The sequence below is a fragment of the Eptesicus fuscus genome, chromosome 20 (genome assembly GCF_027574615.1).
Source record: "Eptesicus fuscus isolate TK198812 chromosome 20, DD_ASM_mEF_20220401, whole genome shotgun sequence".
NCBI lineage: Eukaryota > Metazoa > Chordata > Mammalia > Chiroptera > Vespertilionidae > Eptesicus > Eptesicus fuscus.
In genome coordinates this window covers 27756977-27778306 of record NC_072492.1, presented here as the reverse complement: position 1 = coordinate 27778306, position 21330 = coordinate 27756977, and the positions used below count along the sequence as shown (strand labels likewise).

General features: G+C 45.6%; 3 protein-coding genes and 1 long non-coding RNA gene across 9 annotated transcripts in view; 2 read left to right on the top strand and 2 right to left on the bottom strand.

Moving 5' to 3' along the window:
• LOC129147399 (leucine-rich repeat-containing protein 37B-like) overlaps positions 1-12052 on the bottom strand; it is an 83385-nt gene extending 71333 nt beyond the window's left edge. The window contains exon 1 of one of the 4 annotated variants that reach the window (XM_054709365.1): positions 11989-12052. The gene's annotated coding sequence lies outside the window, so the exon portion shown is untranslated. Of the gene's footprint in view, positions 1-514; positions 785-6295; positions 6485-11940 lie in introns of those variants that run through there. The other 3 variants (XM_054709368.1, XM_054709367.1, XM_054709366.1) reach the window with 3 other exon arrangements.
• LOC129147400 (C-C motif chemokine 15-like) overlaps positions 1-21330 on the top strand; it is an 83543-nt gene that overhangs the window by 5662 nt on the left and 56551 nt on the right. The gene's annotated exons all lie outside the window — the stretch shown is intronic.
• Positions 12052-15011, top strand: LOC129147401 (uncharacterized). The gene is made up of 2 exons (XR_008554761.1): positions 12052-12402; positions 14799-15011. It is a non-coding gene; the product is annotated as an uncharacterized LOC129147401 (long non-coding RNA).
• LOC129147398 (leucine-rich repeat-containing protein 37A-like) overlaps positions 16218-21330 on the bottom strand; it is a 65114-nt gene continuing 60001 nt past the window's right edge. For all 3 annotated transcript variants that reach the window (XM_054709361.1, XM_054709359.1, XM_054709360.1), the window contains 3 exons: positions 16669-16720; positions 16460-16587; positions 16218-16353 (listed from right to left, as the gene is read on the bottom strand). In XM_054709361.1, coding sequence (XP_054565336.1) covers positions 16266-16353; positions 16460-16587; positions 16669-16720 — 268 coding nt within the window. In that variant the 3' untranslated portion in view covers positions 16218-16265. The remainder of the gene's footprint in view (positions 16354-16459; positions 16588-16668; positions 16721-21330) is intronic.

Here is a 21330-nt window from a genome sequence, read left to right as displayed (position 1 = left end):
AGGGAGGGAGACAACCTGTCTAAATCCTCAAGTTCCTTTTAAAGAACAGATACATAATAAAATTCTAAAAGAAACCACATTAGAAATATAGAGAGGTCTGCAAATCAAGAGGCTTCTTTCATTCCAAAAAAAGAAAAACAATCCAACACAAGGGGAGAAAAAATGAATGCAGTGGATCCATGTGCCAAAGTTTTGATCCTGCCTCAGGAGACACTGCACTGGGCAAATTTTGAAGAGGAAAATGGGAGGGTTGGGGGCAGAGAAAGAGCGAGCCAGTATGTGGCCTGCAAACTGCCACAAAGCAATCTCCATTGCCTATGCGCCTCTTTCCGTTGGTAAATCTAGGTGGGCTGTTTTGGGGGGTGTGTGTGTGTGTCACTTGATGTGCCCTGGCATTTGCCCTCTGTGGGGGGAAGTGGAGGTTAGGGTTAGGGTTAGGGTTAGGGTTTGGGAGCCCGAGGGGCGAGGGCAGGGAGGTGGGGAGGGAGCCCGCAGCCAGGGGCGGGGTGGGCACCTGGAGAGCTGCTGTAGGTGCTGAGCCTCCTGAAGCTGCTTTCCCTGCAGTCACTGGCCGCGTCCTCCTCTTCCCTCTCCTCCGGATAATGGGAGTCCTCCTGGACCTCTCCCCCTCCTCTTCCTCAGCGTCCTCAGAATCCAGGGTCTCCTCTGCGTGGCCGTCCTCCTCCTCCTCCACTTCTCCTTCAGGGTCAGTGTACACCACACACCACGTGGGTCTGAGCCAGGTACCCCTTATGGCCCCAGGCGCTCAGGGTCCAGTTAGGTCCTGGTGGGGGTGGGAAGGAGGTGGAGGCTGCTACCTCCGTTACTGCTTTCCCTGCCGCCTCCTCATCTAGGTCTTTGCCTCAGCCTCCTCGAGGTGCCCAGGTGCCAAGAGGTCTGGAGCAGAACCCCTGATGGGTCCACCAGGATTTGGGGCGGGGCCAGGGCTGATTGGATGGCCTGCCCTCCGCGCCCCCGTGCCCCCCTTCCCCCCCTCCCGCCCCCGTTCAAGTTGAAGCTCCAGGGACTGGGCGGGTGTGGCAGGCCTGTGCAGGGAGGAATAAGGCCCATCCGAATTGCTGGGGCCGCACTCTGGACCACCTGGAAGCTCCAACTCCTTTCCTCCCTGTTGCTAGGTGACTGCTGGAAACAATGGTTGCCAAGCAACAGGTACCACAGGCCTGTAGCAGCCAGCATGGTCTGCACCTCTGAGGAGCCTGGAAGTGAATGAGCCTCAGAGATGCACTAGCGGAAAATGTGCATGCTGCTAGACTGATGCCTCCCCACTGCTGTTATGGGTATTTGCCTTTTAATATTAATTTGTAAACATACTTTTATTTTTTATACTAGAGGCTCAGTAATTGAAATTAGTGCACAGGTAGCGTCCCTAGCAGCTGCTGAAGGGGCCTCCCTTCCCTGGCTGCCAGCCAGGGCCTTCATTTGATCCAAGCTGCCCCTTGGTGGTCAGCGCACATCATAGGGAGCCATTAACTCTTTTTCTCTTGGTCGAACTCCTGAGGGGACACTTTGCATATTAGCCTTATATATATATATATGGAGAGAGAGAGAGAGAGAGAGAGAGAGAGAGAGAGAGAGAGAGAGAGAGAGACTAGAGGCCTGGTGCACTAATTCGTGTATGAGTTGGGTCCCTCTGTGTGGCCTGTGGAGATTGGGCCGAAAGGGGGAGTCCAACGCCACCTGCCTCTCCTGTGTGCTGTTCCTGCTCATCCCGGCCCCACTGGGCCTGACAGGATCTCTTGTACAGTCAGTAGCTATCGCGATTGAAAAGGCTCGCGTCACTGCAGTGGTGCTCACCAGCCGTGAGGCCTGTGTCTGGCACCCCTCCCAAGGGGAGCTGAGGGCGATGGGACTCAATTATCACTCCTGGCAGGTCCTGGGACTACCTTCCTGGCCTGGGATCCAGATCCTTCCCGCTCATGTTTGTGCCAGTTATTGGGAGCCATCTGAGGCTGCTTTTATATACTTTCTTCCTTGAAGAGCCTCTCGGGAGGGGAAGCAGCTGCAGTGCCCAGGGTCGACTTCCAGGAGGCCAGCTGCACTGTTGATATCATCCCTGTGGCGCAGGTCAATTGATGCCTGGCCCGTTCTCTGGAGACAGGACCTGCAGGACTACTGAGGGAGTGAGTGGCTGCTTCCAGGTTGCTGGGCCACCAGGATGGGATGGTCAGCTGAGCGGCCCTCCTGCTGTGGGAGTGCACTGACCACTAGAGGGCAGCTCCTGCATTGAGCATCTTCCCCCTGGTAGTCAGTGCGTGTCATAGTGACCAGTGGACCCTTCATTCAGTGGTTCATTCATTTGATTACTTAGGCTTTTATATACAGAGATAGATATTTTTACTGATTTCAGAGAGGAAGGGAGAGGGAGAGATTGAAACATCAATGATGACATAAACATTGGTCAGCTGCCTCCTGCATGCCCCCTACGGGGAATGGAGCCCACAACTCAGGCATGTGCCCTTGACCGGAATTGAACCCAGGACCCTTCAGTCCACAGGCCAACGGTGGAGCTAACCAGTGAACAATACTGGCTAGGGCATACTTTTTATTGTATGGTATTTTTTTTCTTCCAGGTATAAAGCACATATTTTCTTCTGGTCTAGAAAGTTACTTTTCATTTTATTTATGGTGCTTTTGCTTAATTAAGTTGAGCATCAGGCTCATATATTACATGAGTGATAATAAAATGAACCCTAGAAAACACCTTGAACCCCCATACAGTTTTATATATTTACATTTCATACTCTGCTAAAATTTGCAGACTTTTTAAAAATATATTTCTTTATTGATTTTTTGAAAAGAAGAAGAGAGAGATAGAAACATCAATGATGGGAGAGAATCATTGATCAGCTGCTTCCTGCACACCCCACACTGAGTTTCGAGCCCACAACCCAGGAATGTGCCCTTGGCTGGAATCAAACCTGGGACCCTTCTGTCCGCACGCCAATGCTCTATCCACTGAGCCAAGCCGGCCAGGGCTTGTAGGAATGACTGCAATATAACAACAAAAGAATCTATGTTAGATACTTTTGTTTCTGAAGTCTCTTGGCCATTTTCCCAGAATATGCTCCAGCTTTGTAACAAATACCTTTTGTTACCGTCAGGGCACATCCCAGGTTGCAGGCTCAATCCCCTGTAGGAGGTGTGCAGGAGGCAGCTGATCAGGACTTTTTCTCATCTTTCTCATTGATGTTTTCTCTCTCTCTCTCTCTCTCTCTCTCTCTCGCTCGCTCGCTCGCTCTCGCTCTCTCCATTCCTCTCTGAAATCAATAAAAATATTTTTTAAAGGTTAAGATGGTAAATTTTATGGTATGTGCCTTTTACCACAATTTTTAGAAAAGGAATCTATAATAATAAAAGCATAATATTCTAATTAGACTGGAAAGCCAAACAACCTATAGGATGAAGCCGGGGCTGTGAGGACTCAGGCAAGCTGCTGCAGCTGCAGAGGCCTAGGCAAGCCACAGTGGCTGCAAAGGCCAAGCCCCTCACACGAATTTAGTGCATTGGGCTTCTAGTATAAACATAAAAAGTACACAAATCATTCTTCCCCTTCTGTCTTAACAGCCATCTAATTCCTTCACCCAAAACACCCAACATCACCAGTCTTTGTGTATCTTTCCAGAATCTATGCATATACAAGCAAATCCATGCATATATGTGGACAGGTTCATATGAGGAGGAACTGAGGCCTAATACACCGTGATACAGGGGTTCAGTGAGACAGACTTCAGACCTTGTGAGCTTGTATATTAACAAATCGTGCCCTTGTAATAGTTGTGGACTTGACTCCAGGCTCCAAGTCTTCCTCTGTATAATATTAGCCACATTAACAACCTATAGATTTTTGTGGGCACAAAATTCCTTCAACCCAGCATGTAAAGAGGATAACAAATGTGTTAATATAGTGTTTTGTTGTTTTTTTTGGGGGGGGAAAATTCCAATAAGAATAACAACAGAGGCCTGTCTGGTGTAGCTCTGTGACTGTGTATCTTCCCATGCACCAAAAGGTTGTTGGTTTGATTCCTGGTCAGGAAACATGCCTGGGTTGCAGGCTTGATCCCCGGTAGGGGGCATATGATCATGTTTTGCTCTCATAGCTATGTTTCTCTCTCTCCCTCTCCTTTCCCCTGTCTCAAATTAAAAAAAAAAAAAAAAGTAAAACAACAATAACAGAGTTTACTCAATCCCCAAGCATCCATAGAAGGGGATTAGGCAAGACTTAGTTGGACCATGGGTCCCATGGCGAGAGCTCCTGTAGAGAGGGAGCCTGAATGGAATGCATCACACTTATAGGGATGGTAAGGCAGGGAACACCTAAACCACCAGCATGGGAGCTGCTTGATGAACGAAATGATCTCATCAGAAAAGGGGACTCTATTTTTCCATTACTCACTGGTACCTGCTGAGCTAGCTATCTGCTGAGCTACTGAAAGGGGACAAGAAATGAGTCTCAGGACTATCCCATTTGTTTCTCCTCACCTCCTGGATTCCCCTCATCTCACTGATCTCCATTCCCAGGCTGTGCCTTAAACACACTATATATTTGCTGGCTCACTGGTCAACACAGAGAGAAACACTTGTTTTCATTCTCAGTAAGGAACTTTGAGCGGTAACTCAGGCAGGCACCAAGAGAACAGCATCAGCAAACTAACCACAGAGGAACTGGAGGCCCTTTCACTCTGCCTAGAACCCTACCTAACCATTTTAGATAAGAACCCAAATTGTCCCCATTTACCCTTCATTCGTATTGAAAATCTCATCCTCATCAGACAGTCCTTGTCATGTAGCTTCTGTGCCATGTTTTGCTTGTATGTGGCATTGAGAGGTCTAAATGTATCCCTTAGCCAAAGGCTGCTTTCTCCAGCAAAAGCCCTCCTAGAAAACAGATAAATATAAATTCTGTATTTCCCCTGCTCTCTCCTGCCACAAAACGTGCTGGGCTGCTTCCCAGTCCCACTGCTCCACTGGGAGACGCTGTGCTATTGTCCTGTGTGCGGTTGGCACCATTCTGCATCTCATATTGCTAAGCCACCAGCATTTATCTGTGGTCATTTAGGTCAATTATTAAATCTTGTTCACTCAGAATTTCTTTTATTCACTCAGGCATTTAAATCTCACAGATTTAATGTGATTTAGTAATGACTCCTTTTACACGAGTGGAAGAACCAGTACATTCACTTGGCCTCATGCAGCCAAGGATCTGTGTTGGACACAGAAGGAAGTAGGTAGGTTTGGTGCTGGGCTGAGCTGCAGGGAGCCGAGGAGCACACACAGGACCCTCAGTGGGGGCCACAGAGCCTGAGGCAGGACAAGTGAATGGAGAAGTGGCCCCACCAGTACGTTTCCTGAAATGAAGTTCCAAGGATGGAAGTCTTGGGCAGTTACTGCTCACACATTTTTCTTTACCCTATATCTCCAGCAACTCCCTGGTAGTTATCCAACTGTTTAGAGGGTTTTATTTTTGGTTTTTATAAAGATGCTTGATTCTTTATTATTTTATTGATTTCAGAGAGAGAGAGAGAGAGAGAGAGAGGCTGCCTACTACCTGCCCTCCTACTGGGATCGAATTCCAATCGGGCCATTTGCTCTCCTCACCTCCTGGTGCATGGGACAAAGTTTAACCATCTGAGCCACGCTGACCTAAAGTAACCACAAAGGATGGTCTGAAATGAAAACTTAACTAAAAGTGGGGACTCTTCCCCCTCCCCACGTGGGAGTCAGTTCAGGGATCCTCCTCCCTCCCCACGTGGTAGTCTGTACTTGTTCTTCAATAAATCTCCAACTTTGCTATAAAACAAGAACAAAACAAAACAAAAACACACCCAAAAACTTAACTAAAAGCAGTTTATGGCAGGTAGTCATGTCCCAGGCTAGAATCTTTCCTGCCAAAAGTCAATCTTTACCATAACTGAGCCTGCCTATTGTCTTTTGCATCCACCATAACATATCTTGAGAATGTCAGAATAACTTCCCTTGACAGTACAGCAGGATTCAAATCCACCTCTCATATTTCCTTATGTGCTTTTGGAATTTCTTAAACCACCCCTAGAAAGTTTTTACTTCCAAAGCATTTACACACATGTACACATTTACCTGATGGTGGCTGGGGTGGGGTGGGGGTGGCGGGCTTCCTCTGGCTACCACCCGCGTTGGGCACACTCAGCCCCATATTCAGCACCACCTCAGCCTGGGCAATAGCCCACTTGCCGCTGCTGTTGACTAGGTGCCTGGAGCAAAGCACCCCTACCTGTGGGTCCAGCACCTGGGCACCTACCACGTGGGGCACAGAGTTGGAGCTGGGAGCTGCTTGAGCAGTTTGGATCCTCAGATGGGAGTGCAGGCAAGGATGAAGAGAGCTGAATGGGAAGGTGCTGGGTCCAGGCAGGAGGTGCAGGCCTGAGGAAATGGGTGCAGGGAGAAGGTCCATCGGAATTGCTGAGGCCCACTCTGGATCGCCTTCAGTTTTCCTTTCCTCTGTGTGACCAGAACCAGCAATGGGTGGAGCATGGTCACAGTCATGGGAGCTATATCTCCAAGGATCCTAGAGGAGAGTGAGCCCATGAAGGGGCGGCTACGGAGAAGCCCAGTGGGGTTGGGATAGGATAGGGTGGCGGGGGGAGGGTCCTGTGGGGAGCCCAGGCACCTCTGTACTGTGGCATCCATCTCATCAGGGCCTCCCTTCGTGTCTCCCTTTCCCGCTTGGAAAGGAAGGCAGGGGAGCCCCCAAAGGTGACCCCTCCTGCCTCTTTGGTGCCAAAAGATCCAGAGGGTACTGCGGAGAAGTGGGGGAGGGGGCAACTTGTGCAACCCAAGGAGGCCAGGGCAGCAGTTAATCCACTCCATCCACAAACAGCCCTGCCTCTGACTTAAAAGCCTAAGCCAAAGTGCTATAGATTTTAGGAAAAAACTCAGAAATAATCAGAATATCCTATTTACATTTGACTTTCTCCTCAAGCCCTTCTGTAAGAGGCACAGGACTGAATATTTACCTGAGAGTTTATTTAAATCTTTGGAAGATAATTTTAACTGAAGGCTACACGAGATCAGTATTTGAAGCAAAATCTGAACCAAAATTTCCCTCCTCCTAAGCATCCTAGCAAGAAGTCATCACTAAAATTTTAAAGTTAAAGGTTCTGTCAGGTATTGCCTAAAATTAATAAACAAAAGCAAAAAACCTGTATTGTAAGGCCGAAAATTCTGCTAAGAGAATTAGTAGTTTAATAAGGAGAGGACTTGATGATGTATCTGAGAAGATGAGTTTTAAAACAAAAAAGGAGAGAGGTCCCCACCACCTCACACACACCGGAAACAGACCTTCCTCCAGCTTCTCCAAAGGCTCCTCAGCCATCCAACTCCAAGACTCCTGCACTCAGGAAGCCTCCACCACCTCTAAAGCACAGAACTTCGGGCTTTGCTTCTGAAGTCGTGCAACCACAGTATCTTCATTTTCCCTTTCCTCAAGGTCAGAAGGACCCTAAGCTGTAAGGATTTTGAAGTAAAGGTCCTTCCTAGAGTCAATATAGACTTTCAAATGTTTTGCTTTAGAAAAACTAAATCCCAGCAATCCCACCTGTCAGTTGAAGTGTCCTGTAGCTTCAAAAATCAAGACTTGCAGATGAATTACTAGATATAAACTACTATTCTTAATGTACCATACAATTACTGGAGAAAATGATGGACACCATCATCCAAGTCAATGAAATTATTATTAATCCTAGGTGGCGGGCCAATACTCAGATACTTCCACTTACAGGTCTCTCACATCTCCCACACCCCAGGTCTATTCTTGTCGCTAAAGTCTAGAATTTCAATGTTGAAAGGAGTCTAGTTAGTCAAAGAAAATCCACAAAGTTTACCTTGATGATTCTTTCTGACCAGTCATTGCAAACAAAGTAGTAAATTGCCAGTTCTTAGCATTGGGAGCTGTTTAGGGCAAGGGCCTCATGTTGAACTGCCCTATGTCTGATGCCAAGATGAACCAAAAAACATAAGACATAGATCTAAGAATACCACAAATCTGACACAGAGACTTATTTTTAATACACCTGAAATTTATCAATATCAATTTCATAGAGTGATCATGAATATTAAATAGCATACAATATTTTAAGCAATAAGTTCATAGTAAACTGTAAGTATTATTTTCTAAGCTACAGTACTTTTCTGCATCATTTCCAGGGGCCCTGACTAATTGAAAGGTTTCACTGAACTCTGGTGGTGAAAGTGATGATGGAAACGACTTAGAAAGCCCTGCATATGCCAATTATAGGGTTATGGGTACCCACAGGAAGTAAATTGTTTTAGTCATCCCATCCTGTAGCTCCTGTTTGAGACTATAACCTGAAGAACAGAAAAAATGGACCTGCCACCAAGGTAGGATCTTACTTTGCAGGACTCCCCTCTCCAAGTTACTAACCCCTGTTAGACAATACCTCTGCATAAATTTTATGAGCAACTAAAACAAAGTTCATCTGCAATCTAAGGTTCAAAGCTGCTTTCAGAATGCAAATCTTCAGTGTTAACTCTCTAAATAACTTATACATTAATGTGGGTTTCTCATATCTTTAGACCTTTCTTAAAGGTGTATTTCAATTTTTAATTATGTAGTACCACAAGCCCTCAAATTCAACATCATCTACACTTATAAAAGAGAAAAATGCTAATTGACTGTACCTTCGCTATGCCCACAGCCAATCAGAACGAGCATGCAAATTAACCCAACAAAGATGGAGGTTAATTTGCATATGCTGAGGGAGGGGAGTGAAGACTGAAGACAACATAGAAGGAAGAAGGAGGGAAATCAGAAAGTAAGGCGGCTGCCAGAGGGAAAGCGCAGGCGGGGCGGGCAGTGGCGGCGGCGGTGGGCGGGGTGGGGCGGGCAGCCGCGGCCGCCACGGTGGCCACTTGCAGGAATCTTCCTGCAATGGGTCCCTAGATTTTTTATAATGTCCACAGGAAGTTAACTCTTGTCTTATTAACCTATATGGTAAAATTGGTTTTGTTTTACATCATTTCCCTTAAAAGTTGCAGAACATAGTGTCTATGAATGTATTTATAAAATTCCAATAATACAAATAAAGTCAGACCATTATTCTTTATTGAGTTATTGGTGCATCTTCCTTTATCACTAGTTTATAATCTCTTCAAGTGCAAGAAGGAACCATATCTTGTTTTATCATCCCCAAAACCAAACACGGTTCTTGGCATATGATAGGAGGTTGATGGTCTGTTGATTGTGTGAAATGAAGGAGCAAATATGAAAATGAAATTACTTTTTCCAACTGAAGCTGCCTGCTAACAAGGAGCACTGAAGACAAGTTTTTACACGCTGACTGCTTCAGGGAAGGCTAGCCTGTACAGTGAATCCATGAAGCAGTTCTGGACAACAAGGAAGCTTCAGAAGCTCTCTGGCCCCTGGGGAGTAGAGACAGTTGTCACCTTGGATAACCTGGCCACACTTCTTGCTGGCAACCATTATCCATCATGCTACTGAAAACACACACACACACACACACACACACACACACACGAGAAAAAGAAAAAGAAAGTCTCTCTGATGCCTTAGGCCTTTCCTTGATTTTAAGATATTATTCATTTTCTGAATTTATTTAAGACATCATGAGTACTTGCCAAAATAAAAATAAACACTCTCGCTGATGGCTTAGGCCTTTCCTTGATTGTAAAACATTATTTTCTCAATTTATAAAAGACATGAATCGTGTGTACTTGCCAAAATATAAAGGTACACATAATCACTAACTATTAAGGCCCTAAATTAAATAAATCTAATATGAATGCCCTCTTTTCTCAACTATATATTAACTTGTGGAACATTTCCTTCATTACTCTGTCAGTAATGGACTTTATGCTATAAACATCTCAAAACCTAAAACGTATAAAATGGTCTTAATGTTCAATTGAGAGGGGAGGAAACGTATTACTCACATTGTATGCCAAGTAATTGTTTCCTAATCTTTCCAGTATCTATAATATCTGAGTGGCTGTGTGATATGGTTGCAGGTTAGAACGAGGTAGATCAGAGTCTGCAAATTAATGCCTGCTGATCATCTTTTCAATGACAGGATTGAAGAAGGTGCTGTGCAGGGTACACAAGTGAAGGTGGTCTACCTGAGTCACATCTGAGGAGAGTTCTCAGATTCAGCAGAGGTTAAGTCAGTGAGGAAGGAATATGGGTAAGAATAGGTAGCAAGGTCAGTAAAGAGCCAGATCATGAAGTCAATCAGAGAGGCTTATGGAGACGTAATTATCAAGTGAAACCTTTGGGAAATCTAAGCCTCCCTCACTCATTCAGAGACATTAAAATGGTCCATGAGAGGTTGGGTGAGTGGGAAGAGATCAACCAAAGACTTGCATGCGTATATGCTTAACCCATGGACAGAGACAATAGGGTGGTGAAGGCCTGGGGTGGGGGAAGGGGGGCTTGTAGAAGGAGTCCATGGGGGGAAAGGAGGACATATGTAATGCTTTCAACAATTAAGATTTTAAAAAATAATCATGGCTAATAATAGTAACAATAAAAAATGGTCCATGAAAAAAGAATGATGGTTGAATTGAGGCAGATACCTGGTAATTAACGATACTTCTGGGGCTCTGAGAAAGTAACATGCGACAGCATTTTAGATGGCATAAGGTTTCTACAATGCATTAAAGAATGTTTAAACATTTTTCTGAGAACTGAAGGGGGTTCTGAATAGGCAGTTTGAGAGTGGTGATGATGATAAAGCATCCTTTAGGTTATAACTCATGAAAGATATTCTCAAGCACACATATATATATTTTTTTTAATATATCTTGATTTTTCACAGAGAGGAAGGGATAGGAATAGAGAGTTAGAAATATCAATGAGAGACAAACATCCATCAGTTGCCTCCTCCACACCCCATTCTGGGGATGTGCCCGCAACAAAGGTACATGCCCTGGACCAGAATCGAAACTGGGACCCTTGAGTCCTCAGGCTGATGCCCTATCCACTGAGCAAAACAGGTTAGGGCAAGCACACTTATTTTAAAACCACATAATAGTAAATGCAAGCAAGATTCTTCCTGAGAACATTTCTTAAATTAACATGCACTTTAACATCATTAAATTTGGGTTTGACCTCGAGCTTCCACAGTTATTGTCATGAACCTTAAGTAAGTCCCTTCACCCTCCCGAGTTTAAGTTTCTTTATCTAAAACACAAATGATAAAAATTAAAAAATGGGAACCAGCGGATGGGTGTAGTGACCCATCGGTATGCCTTCTGTGAGCCAGAGTGCCTGCAAATGCCAGCCTGTTCTTCCTGACTCAGTGCTTCATCCGGGGGAGCTGGGAGGGGTACACCTGCGCCCAGCTTCCCTGCAGATTCCGGGAAAAGCTGCTCTGGTTTCAGGCCTTTTGGGCTCCGTGGGCATCCCTGGCTGACAGGGTGACCCTCCATGACGGCACAGGAGTGGGCGCCCTGCAGCCTTGGGAAGGCCAGGCTGGGAGAACCCTGAGGACGCTGAGGGCGCTCCCCTGACCTTTAAGTGAAATGTCACCCGGAAACAAAACCGCCCATTCCCTTCTATTCCCCAAGGCAACTGCGGAGGGGGTTCATTTCCCGAACGAGTTTCTCTGAAATCCTAACATTTGAGAAGCAGGAGGAGCCACCTGTGCTGGCTGAGGGGAGTTCTCTCCAAAAGCAGTTGGGCTGGCTGAGTGCCCAGGTCCCCTGTGAGCACAGGCCCCGCTCACAGGAGATGGGGCGGCTGAGGTGCTGAGGCTGGACTCCGGGCCTCCCCGCCTCCGGGAAGCCGTGTCTCCATCGCTCCCTCCACCCTGGCCAGGCCCGGCCCTGTGTGCAGGGCTCAGCTCCCACCCCCGCAGCGTTTGTTACTGTCGGTGGGATGCGCAAAGGGCACCAGCCCCTCCATCCTACCGTCAACGTTAACGGCTCCCGCTAAAGGCACCAGCCCCTCCATCCTACCGTTAACGGTTACAGCGCGGACCCTGAGTCGCGTGCGGCACTGCGCCTGCGCACTGCTGGCGCGAGGGGCGGGGCCAGCTCGGCACCTGACCTCTCCTTGGCCCCGCCCACTCCGGGATTCTTAGCCTCAGATTCATTTCTGCAGCCCCGCAGTCCCAAAAAAAGAATGTGGAGTGCTAGGTAGTTAGCACTAACTACTGAATTTTTAGAAAGTTTTAGATTTCCTGACTCTGAGAAAGGACCACTAAAGATGTAATCCGTTGGCCTTGAGTCAGGCGTTGGTCCACGCGGGGTCATCCTGGCTCAGGTCCCCTCCTCAGTGCTCCCTCCAACCACCCACTCCGCCCTTCACTCACTGCCAACCCCGCTGCAGAGCAGAGCCCTTACAGAAATCGGGTAATACACAGGGACAAGGTAACCCTGGATTATAAGTTTGGTGAAGACATGGCAAACCGAGTGAGGTGAGGCGGGCGGGTGGTGACTGCAGTGGCTGGAGGGCTGTCCTGGGTGTGCGGTAGGGAGGGGTCTCCAAGAAGATGCCATCTGAGAAGGCACCAGCCATGGGAAGCACGACAGGCCTAGTGCCCAGCAAGTGCCAAGGTGCTGGGGTGGGACAGTGCCCGGGGCACTGGAGGAGCAGAAGGCGCTTCTTTAGCTGTGGGGTGAGGTGGAGAGGGGAGCGGACCAGGTAGAAGAGGAAGCCAGCAGCCAGATCAGGAAAGGCTCATAGACACTTGGGTAAATTCTACAGTGAGATGCATTGAAAGGTGTTAAGAAGGTGACCTGATGCTTTGTGATTGATGTTATAGCAAGAGCACTGGGTAAAGGTAGAATATCTATCAGCCTTGACTTATGTGGGAGGTAAAACTGTCAGAAGCAATTGTGGGAAGCCTTGGTTTCTGTTCCAAACCTCTCTCCCTCCAGCGCTGGGGCTGTTTGGAGCAGAGGAAGCAAAGGAGTTTCTAACTCAGAAAACCAGCAGCCGCAGGGCTCCAGGGCAAAGCCAGGCATTCCCAGGTTGCCTGGGCCTTAAGTCACGGGCAGTGCAGCAGGCAGTGCACAGGGATGTGTCCAGGCCAATGGTGTGGCAGGGCGTGGGCAGCAGGCAGGCAAGGACAATGCTGCACTGGACCCTCCCTGCAGGCCCCTTGGGGTCCCCAGCTGTTACCCTACAGGGCTGTGGTGTGGGGGAGACACACACCCTTTTTTCCTTCCAGACTCCATCCTCACCCCCAAGTAAAATGATCCTTTGGAGGCTCAAGGGCTGCCTAGGGGCTTTGAAAGGTTGTTAGAGAAAAAAATACAACTTTCATTCCTATTGATTTGTATTTTATTCTTTGGATTTTTAATTTATTGTTTTTTCAAATAAGCAGCATATTCATATGCTTTAAAAAGTAAAGATACAAGCATCTCGAAGAGATATTTGTACCCCCATATTCATGGCAACATTCTTCACAATAGCAAAAAGGTAGAAGCAAAGGTAACAAGAGGACAGAATTAAAACACAATATGGAATATTCACTGGAATATCATTCAGTGCCCCCACTTGCTTCAATATGAACTTTGAGGACACTATGCTATGTGAAAAAAGTCAGACAAAAAGGCAAATACCATATGATCCCATTTGTATAAGGTGTCAGAGTGGTCAAATTCACAGGACTAGAAAGTAGAGCGGTGCTTGCCAGGGGCTAGAGAGCAGGAATGGGTAGAGTTTCAGTTTTGCAAGATGAAAATATTCTGGAGATGGATGGTGGTGATCATTGCACAACACTGTGAATGTACTTAATGTCACAGACCTGTACACTAAAAAATTAAGATGGGCCCAGACAGTGTGGCTCAGTGGTTGAAAGTCAATCTATGAATCAGGAGGTCACAGTTCAATGCCCAGTCAGGGCACATGCCTGGGTTGTGGGCTCAATCCCCAGTAAGGGATGTGCAGAAGGCAGCTGATCACTGATTCTCTCTTCATTGATGTTTCTACTCACCCTCTCCATTGCTCTCTGAAATCAATGAAAATATATTTTTTTAAAGTGTTGAGATGGTCAGTTTTATCATTTGGGCATTTTACCACAACTTTTTTAAGTAAGAAAAATGCAAAAAGTACAGAAGTCACTCTTCCACTTCTATCCAACAGCCATCAATTTCTTCACCCAAAACACCTAACGTCACCAGTCTTTGTGTATCTTTCCAGAGTCTATGTATATACAAGTAAATCCATATAAACATGTAGAAAGGTTCATATGTGGAGGAACTGAGAGGCCTAATTTACTGTGATACAGGGGTTCAGTGAGACAGACTTGAGACCCTTTGAGCTCGTATAGTAACGAATGATTCCTTTGTAATGTTTGGGACTTGACTCCAGCTCCCAGTTTTCCTCTGTACAATGTCAGCCACGCTAAGAACCTATAGATTTTTGTGGGCACAAAATGCATAGAACTCAGCATCCAAAGAGGACAAATGTGTCAATAATAGTGTTTTGGGGGAAACTTCCAATCAGAATGACAGAGCCCTGGCCAGAGCGGCTCTGTGGCTTGTCTGTTCTCCCCTACACCCACAGGTTGTCAGATTGATTCCTGGTCAGGGCACATGGCTGGGTTACAGGCTCCATCCTCGGTAGGCAATTGATATGTTGCTCTCAGATCGATGTTGGCACCATTCTGCATGTCATATTACTAAGCCGCCAGCATTTATCTGTGGTCATTTAGGTCAATTATTAAATCTTGTTCACTCAGCATTTCTTTTACTCAGGCATTTTCTACTAAGTCTCACTGACTTAATGCAATTTAGTAATGAGTCCCCTCTCTTTGCAGGAGTGGAGGAAGCATTATCACTTGCCATCATGCAGCCAAGGATCTGTGTTGGACACAGAAGGAAGTAGATAGGTTTGGTGCTGGGCTGAGCTGCAGGGAGCCGAGGAGCACACACATGACCCTCAGTGGGGGCCACAGAGCCTGAGGCAGGACAAGTGAATGGAGAAGTGGCCCCACCAGTACGTTTCCTGAAATAAAGTCCTGAGGAGGGAAGTCTTGGGCAGTTACTGCTCACACATTTTTCTTTACCCTATATCTCCAGCAACTCCCTGGTAGTTATCCAACAGTTTAGAGGGGTTTCTGTTGTTGCTTTTAAAAAGACTCAATTCTTTATTATTTTTCTTGATTTCTGAGAGAGGAAGGGAAAGAGAGAGAAAGACTGTTCAGATGCTCCCCTGTTAGAAATAAGGCGAACCCCCCAAGTCAGGGGTTCTGGTAGAATACAAAACATACTTGGGATCCAGGCAGCAGGGCAAACATATTTACTTCTACATAGAAGGGTGCACACACATGGTCTGAAAGCATGTGCACACCAAGCAGGCAGTCTGCTGGGATGTATAATCCCTTACACACATGACCTGTCCTTTGCTCTTGACTGGAGCTCAGGCACATAGCCTTTCGCAATTGGCTAATTCAAAGGGAGGAGTTGGCCTTTGCTGTTTCAAGATGGCAGCCCCCAGGTGTCCAACACAGCGGCCAACATGGCGGCTGCCAAGTCACGTGGTCCAAAATGGCGGCTGTCTAAACTGTTCTTTGACAGAAAAGATTACTTGCTTATTCTCACATCCCCTACTACCCGGACATGTGCCCTGACCAGTAATCCAACCATGGAACTCCTGGTACATGAGATGACGTCTAACCAACTGAGACACAGCAGCCGGACTGGGAGATTTTTAATTTAAAAAAAAGAATACCAAAAAACCTACTGTGAATTTTACACTAGCTTTTAAGGGTGAAGAACCTGCTACTCCAGGACAGGGCACACATTTGTGCATGATCTTAAAAGCTTGGGAGCACAAGTAGGCTCAGGAAGCCAAATATTCTGACAACCCCAAGACCTGTTGAGATGGGTGGAGGTGAATGATCTTCTATGGATAGGAGGTCAAACATGTTATAAATAACTGGTGATCCAGGGGGACAGAGCACCAGAATAACCTATACCCCTGGGAGAGGGGGTGTCTTCCAGTTCTCAGGGACTGAGTGTATTGGGGAATCAAGGGAGAGAAGACCTCTTCACCCTGGTTGGACCACACTGCTGCTTGAGGAAGTATTGGTTCCCCAGGGGTTCCAGCTTCAGCCCTGCTTTTCTTACCAAGTCCCTTGTTATTTGCATGTAAATACTTGGCTATTTAGACTTTAATTCCTTACCTCATGGCTAGAGTTGGTCATAAATTGACACATTTGAAATATATGTTTAATTAAACCTGCTTTAATAAGGCTGAGGATGTGGTTCAATCAGTGGAGGTTTTATCCCTCACTCTCCTCTGCTGCCTCTTCACCAGCATATTCTGATGCTTCTTCCATCTTATCTCCGCTGGCTTCTTCAGCCTGTTCCCTGGGGTAAGAAGAAGGCCAAGGCTATTAATCTTGAAAAACAACAACACACTATGCATTATTTCCTCATTTTAGATAAAAATTCTTAATTGTTCGCAATCATTTACATTTTTAGGAAAGCTTCATTCTCATCTGCATCCTGAGTCTTTACATCACTTTTCCTCTGACATATGGACAGGAGAGGTGCAAACAGATTCTTCATGAAAACAAACAGCCTTCTCCAGAAACCGCCCTCCTACAAAACAGAGAGGGAATTCTGAACTCTGCGTTTCCCCTGCTTTGTCCCATCACAGTACTTTATCCTCCCCAAATTTACCTCCAGCTGGTATTCTGCTGATTTGTTCTGCTGGACACTTGCAAAAGAGCCCCTTGGAAAAAAAATGCATGCTGACAATTAGTGATTCCATGTCTCTTACACGTAATAGCTCTTATTGGGACTAAATGGTTACCTGGGTCCATACTTCTGAGCAAAATCACCCTAGACCTGGGACTTTGCAAACAATTCCTTGCATATTGGGCTTCCAGAAGTCCTCTGTGTGTGTTTAAAATGCCCCTGCAATGCCTCTGGGAGACCTATGTATGTGGCTTGTGTTAGGGTCACTGAGAGAGGAACGCATGAGGCCAAAGTGGTAAGGGGTTATAGGGTTAGGGTTATTACAGCTGGAAAGCCAGATGGGCTGAGCCCTTTCAAAATGGCACCAGCACCCAGGGACAGGGAGTCAGAGATTTTAAAGGACTCTAGGTGGGCTTTTTCTGGGCAGAGAATTCTCTGCACAGGCCCTGAAGGGAAAGATGTGGGTCTTAGCAAGTGGAATGTGGTCTAAGCAAAAGGGAATATTGGCTGTGAAGTGGTGCAAGGATCAGTTCCCAGGAGGGTTTATCCAATTATTTGATCAGATCTAATATTCCATGCTTTTTGTTTTATGGAATAGGGACGAAGGTCATATCTTTCATAGCTACTTCCTGCTGAAGGGGGGATATCAAGATCATAAGGGGATGAACTTTGATTATAGTCATCTGGAACACTGTATATATTCCTCATGATTGGAGCAAGGGGTCGCAGCAGCATGATTTCTCCAAGAAACTGGTTGGTGAGGGCTCGGAAGCTGTCTTGTTGAGTGACTTGGGATGTAAAAGCTGGTCGTGAGGATACCTTTCTCTGTCTCCCAGTCAACTGGACTGGACCTGCACCCTAATCTATCTCACATCTGAAATAGACATTGCCTCTACTAATCAGTCCTTCAAGGTTCCTCTCACTGCTTACACTTGGATCGAGAGAGGTATTGCCTTCCATGCCTTCCTTGCCAGCCTAGGAATAGCTACAGGCCTAGGCACTGATATAGGGAGACTGGCAACATCCCTTTCCTACTATCAGAGCCTATCCAAAGACCTTGCAGATAGCTTAGAGGAAATTGCCCAAAGTATTGACTCAGTACAGAATGAGATAGATTCTCTGGCAGCAAAATCAGAGAGGACCTGACCTTATAGCTGAGAAAGGGGGGCTATGCCTAGACCTAGAGAAAAAATGCTGCTTTTACACCAATCAGTCTGGCATAGTAAGAAATGGGGCCAAAACACTAGTTGATAGGGCCTCAAAAGTCCAACAACAACTTTCAGAATCTTGGGGTTCCTGGCTACAGAATCTTAACTGGACCTCCTGGCTTTTACTTCTAGGCGGACCCCTCTTAATGTTCTTCTAGGCACTCATCTTTGGCCTGGGCATCCTAAGAGCCCTTCTCTCCTTCCTCCAAAATCATATTCAGGCAATCAGATCCATAGGGGAAATGATGCTATTCCAGACCTACACTAGATATTATCTCCTCCCTCTATCACCGACTAAATAGGGGCATCTCTACACCCCACCTGAGCATGAAGCAGCTACAGAAGAATGAGATCAGCATCCTTCATCAACCCCATCTTGCAGGAACCCCAGCTTATAGGAATCCCAGCTTACAGGGGGGGAAAAAAAGAGGCTGGACTGTTAGACACATTCTTGCACTCCATTATGCGCTGCTTGGGGCTCTGGCCCCTCCCAGCCATTTTCCTGTTCACCGACCAGTTTCTCAATGTAGGTCTCATGATTAACAGCCTTTGGTTTCCAATAAACTGCCTTACCCAGTTCCCAGTGGACCACCTACACCTGATCCAACCGGTTACTCTGACTGACCTTTACAAGAGACATGAATATCCTGCATCCTCTACTCTGCCCTGTTGATGCCATTTTGGTCTCAGCCCTTCTGCTAGCAGATGGAACAATTCTATATATTAAAGGCTAATATGCAAATCGACTGATGGGTGGAACGACTGGTTGCTATGATGTGCACTGACCACCAGGGGGCAGATGCTCCATGCAAGAGCTGCCCCCTTGTGGTCAGTGCACTCCCACAGGGGAAGCACCACTCAGCCAGAAGCCCTGAGCCCGCTCACAGCTGGTGAGTGCAGCGGCAGTGGTGGGAGCCTCTTCCCACCCCGCGGCAGTGCTAAGGATGTCCAACTGCTGGGGAGTGGGCCTAAGCCATCAGTAGGACATGCCCTGAGGGTTCCCAGACTGCGAGAAGGTGCAGGCCAGGCTGAAGGGACCCCCAAGTACACGAATTTTGTGCACCAGGCCTCTAGTACATTTATAGTTCTTTACCCCTTTTGGCCTCATGTGTTCCTCATTCGGTGACCCTTACCGGTTGGCATGGGATATAGGCATGATTTCAGCTCCACTCACCTTCTTGGCCCTTGCACAAGTGCCCTCATGCAGTGAAAAAAAAAAAAAACAAAAAACACAACCACACTGAACAGAAGCAGTTTACACTCTCCAGAAGCATTTTACATCTGTTTTAGACGTAGTCTCAGATGCATCATTTGCTGGGGCGGGGTGAGGAGGTGTTTTTATTTTCCTACTTGCTTTATCCTATAAGTTAAATCACACGAACTAAAGATCTGACCCAAACTAGGCAAAGTTATGTAGCTTGCTGACTGCCACTGATGAGGGAGTGCTGAAATCAGTTTAAAGGTCATAACAGACACTGAAATACAAAGTCTTAGTTTTTTAATACAAACAGAATAGAAAAAAATCAGAGTGCATAATAATTTTGTTTTAGAAACTACTTATGTCTGGCATGTGTGTACTGAGGTGACATAAAATGTAGTTCACAGCCCAAGCGCAATGTAATCAATGGAAAAGTCCCCAACAATGGGCAAGGTATTTTCCTTTCCCCCTTCTCCATTTCCTATATAAGGTCCCTCCCAGTTAAAATTCTTTGAGTTTAGATAAAGGGAATAGAGAGAGTAAGGGGACTGAAAACTAGTACAGTAAGTCCTCGATTTGAGGGACCTATATTTGGACTTTGGATTTAACAGACAAAATTTCTGGTCCATATGTCATATGTGAAAAATAATAACCTGTTAATTTAAAAATGCTTCTAAGCAAAGTTTGCTTATAATTAAATTAGCAGGGTATTTTTTTGTTATTAATTCACTATTATTTTAAACAAATTTTAGCAAATAGGTCATAATGTTAGAAAAAACACTGTAGTAATATTTATGTAAGTAAATATTATATATCTACAACTATAGTCTACATATTTAAATCCAAGAGTCACTCCTTATAAAAAAATGATTGGGAAATGATTAGGAAGTAATTACACTGCACGACTTTCTGCAGCAGTTCTAATGTGTGCAGGAATGGTTGGTTCTGAGGTGTGCTAAGCCCCAGCCGTGTGCATTTGTTGACTCTCGGTGACTAGTGAACGCATGCATTTACTAGGCCTGTTCAGTATAAATTTAACATTACAGAAATACATACAGAAAATTTTTCTGTGAAATTAAACTTTTCATATATAATTTTAATTACATAAATGGGACTACATAAGTAAAAACGGGTAATCTAAAACGTCATTCTGAAATTTGTTTAAAACAACAGTGAATTAATAACAAAATGTCATTTTAACAAATGCATTTGGAAAACCTACTTTATTATTTAATTCACTTTTGGCTTTAAAGGCACACCCTTGCTCAAATTAGTCTGTTAAATTGAGGTGTTCCTGCTAATTTGCAGGAAGGACTCATATATTCTACCTTTCATCAGCCTTAAAGGAGACTAGTGCCCTTACCCTAAGACCATGTGGCCTTCCCTACTCTTTCCCCAGAGCCTTCATCACCAGCAGAAACACAACCAAGACCTCTCCCTCTACACCATCTTCTTAAAGGAGTAGTGACAGCAGACACATCTGTGCCAGTCCCATTCTATTTCAGCTTTGGCTAAGGAACCATTTGTGCAAAATCTAGTCAAAGCATCAGGATACATATTCTTTCCAAATTTGATGGTTTCCTCACTGTAAAATGAGGAGATTGAAACATATGAGTTACAAATTCTCCTGTAGTTTTTTTTTTTTTAATAATGAATTTACTCCCAGACCATAAGTTTTTGTTTTTTTTCAGTTCCTGTGAGATATATTTTTCTTCTGTGCAACCTCCTCTACTATTTTATGAAAAATCTGCTCTTTTCCAATCAGGATCATCTCACTGACAGGGAGAGCTCATGTATGGGTTGATCTGCCCATGAGCTCTGGAAGTTCTGCAATGCATCTTGTGAGGTTTGTTCATCTGGATATACTCAATGACCAGAGAATCTACGTCTAAACCCTTAAGCTTGGTGTTGATTTCTGCATTTTTAAGCATGTGCAGCAAAATTCAGCACTCGTTTTGGGCCACTGACCGTGAGCCCAGCCCTACTCTTTGGCCTGGGTGCACCTACCAAGTCCACTATTGTAACGATAGGATGGCACACATAACTTGTGTAAGGTGACATCCTTCACCTGGTTGGTGGTTTTTTGAATATGCATACCCTTGATGGCTTAGGTAGTTTCACAAGTGTGCTTAAAGTGAAAAAAAAGAAAAAAAGGTTTAAACCTCTGGACTTCTATGATTTTGTTGGTTTTTCTGACTCAAGTGAATAATGGACCATTTTCAGAGGTCACCTCTGGCT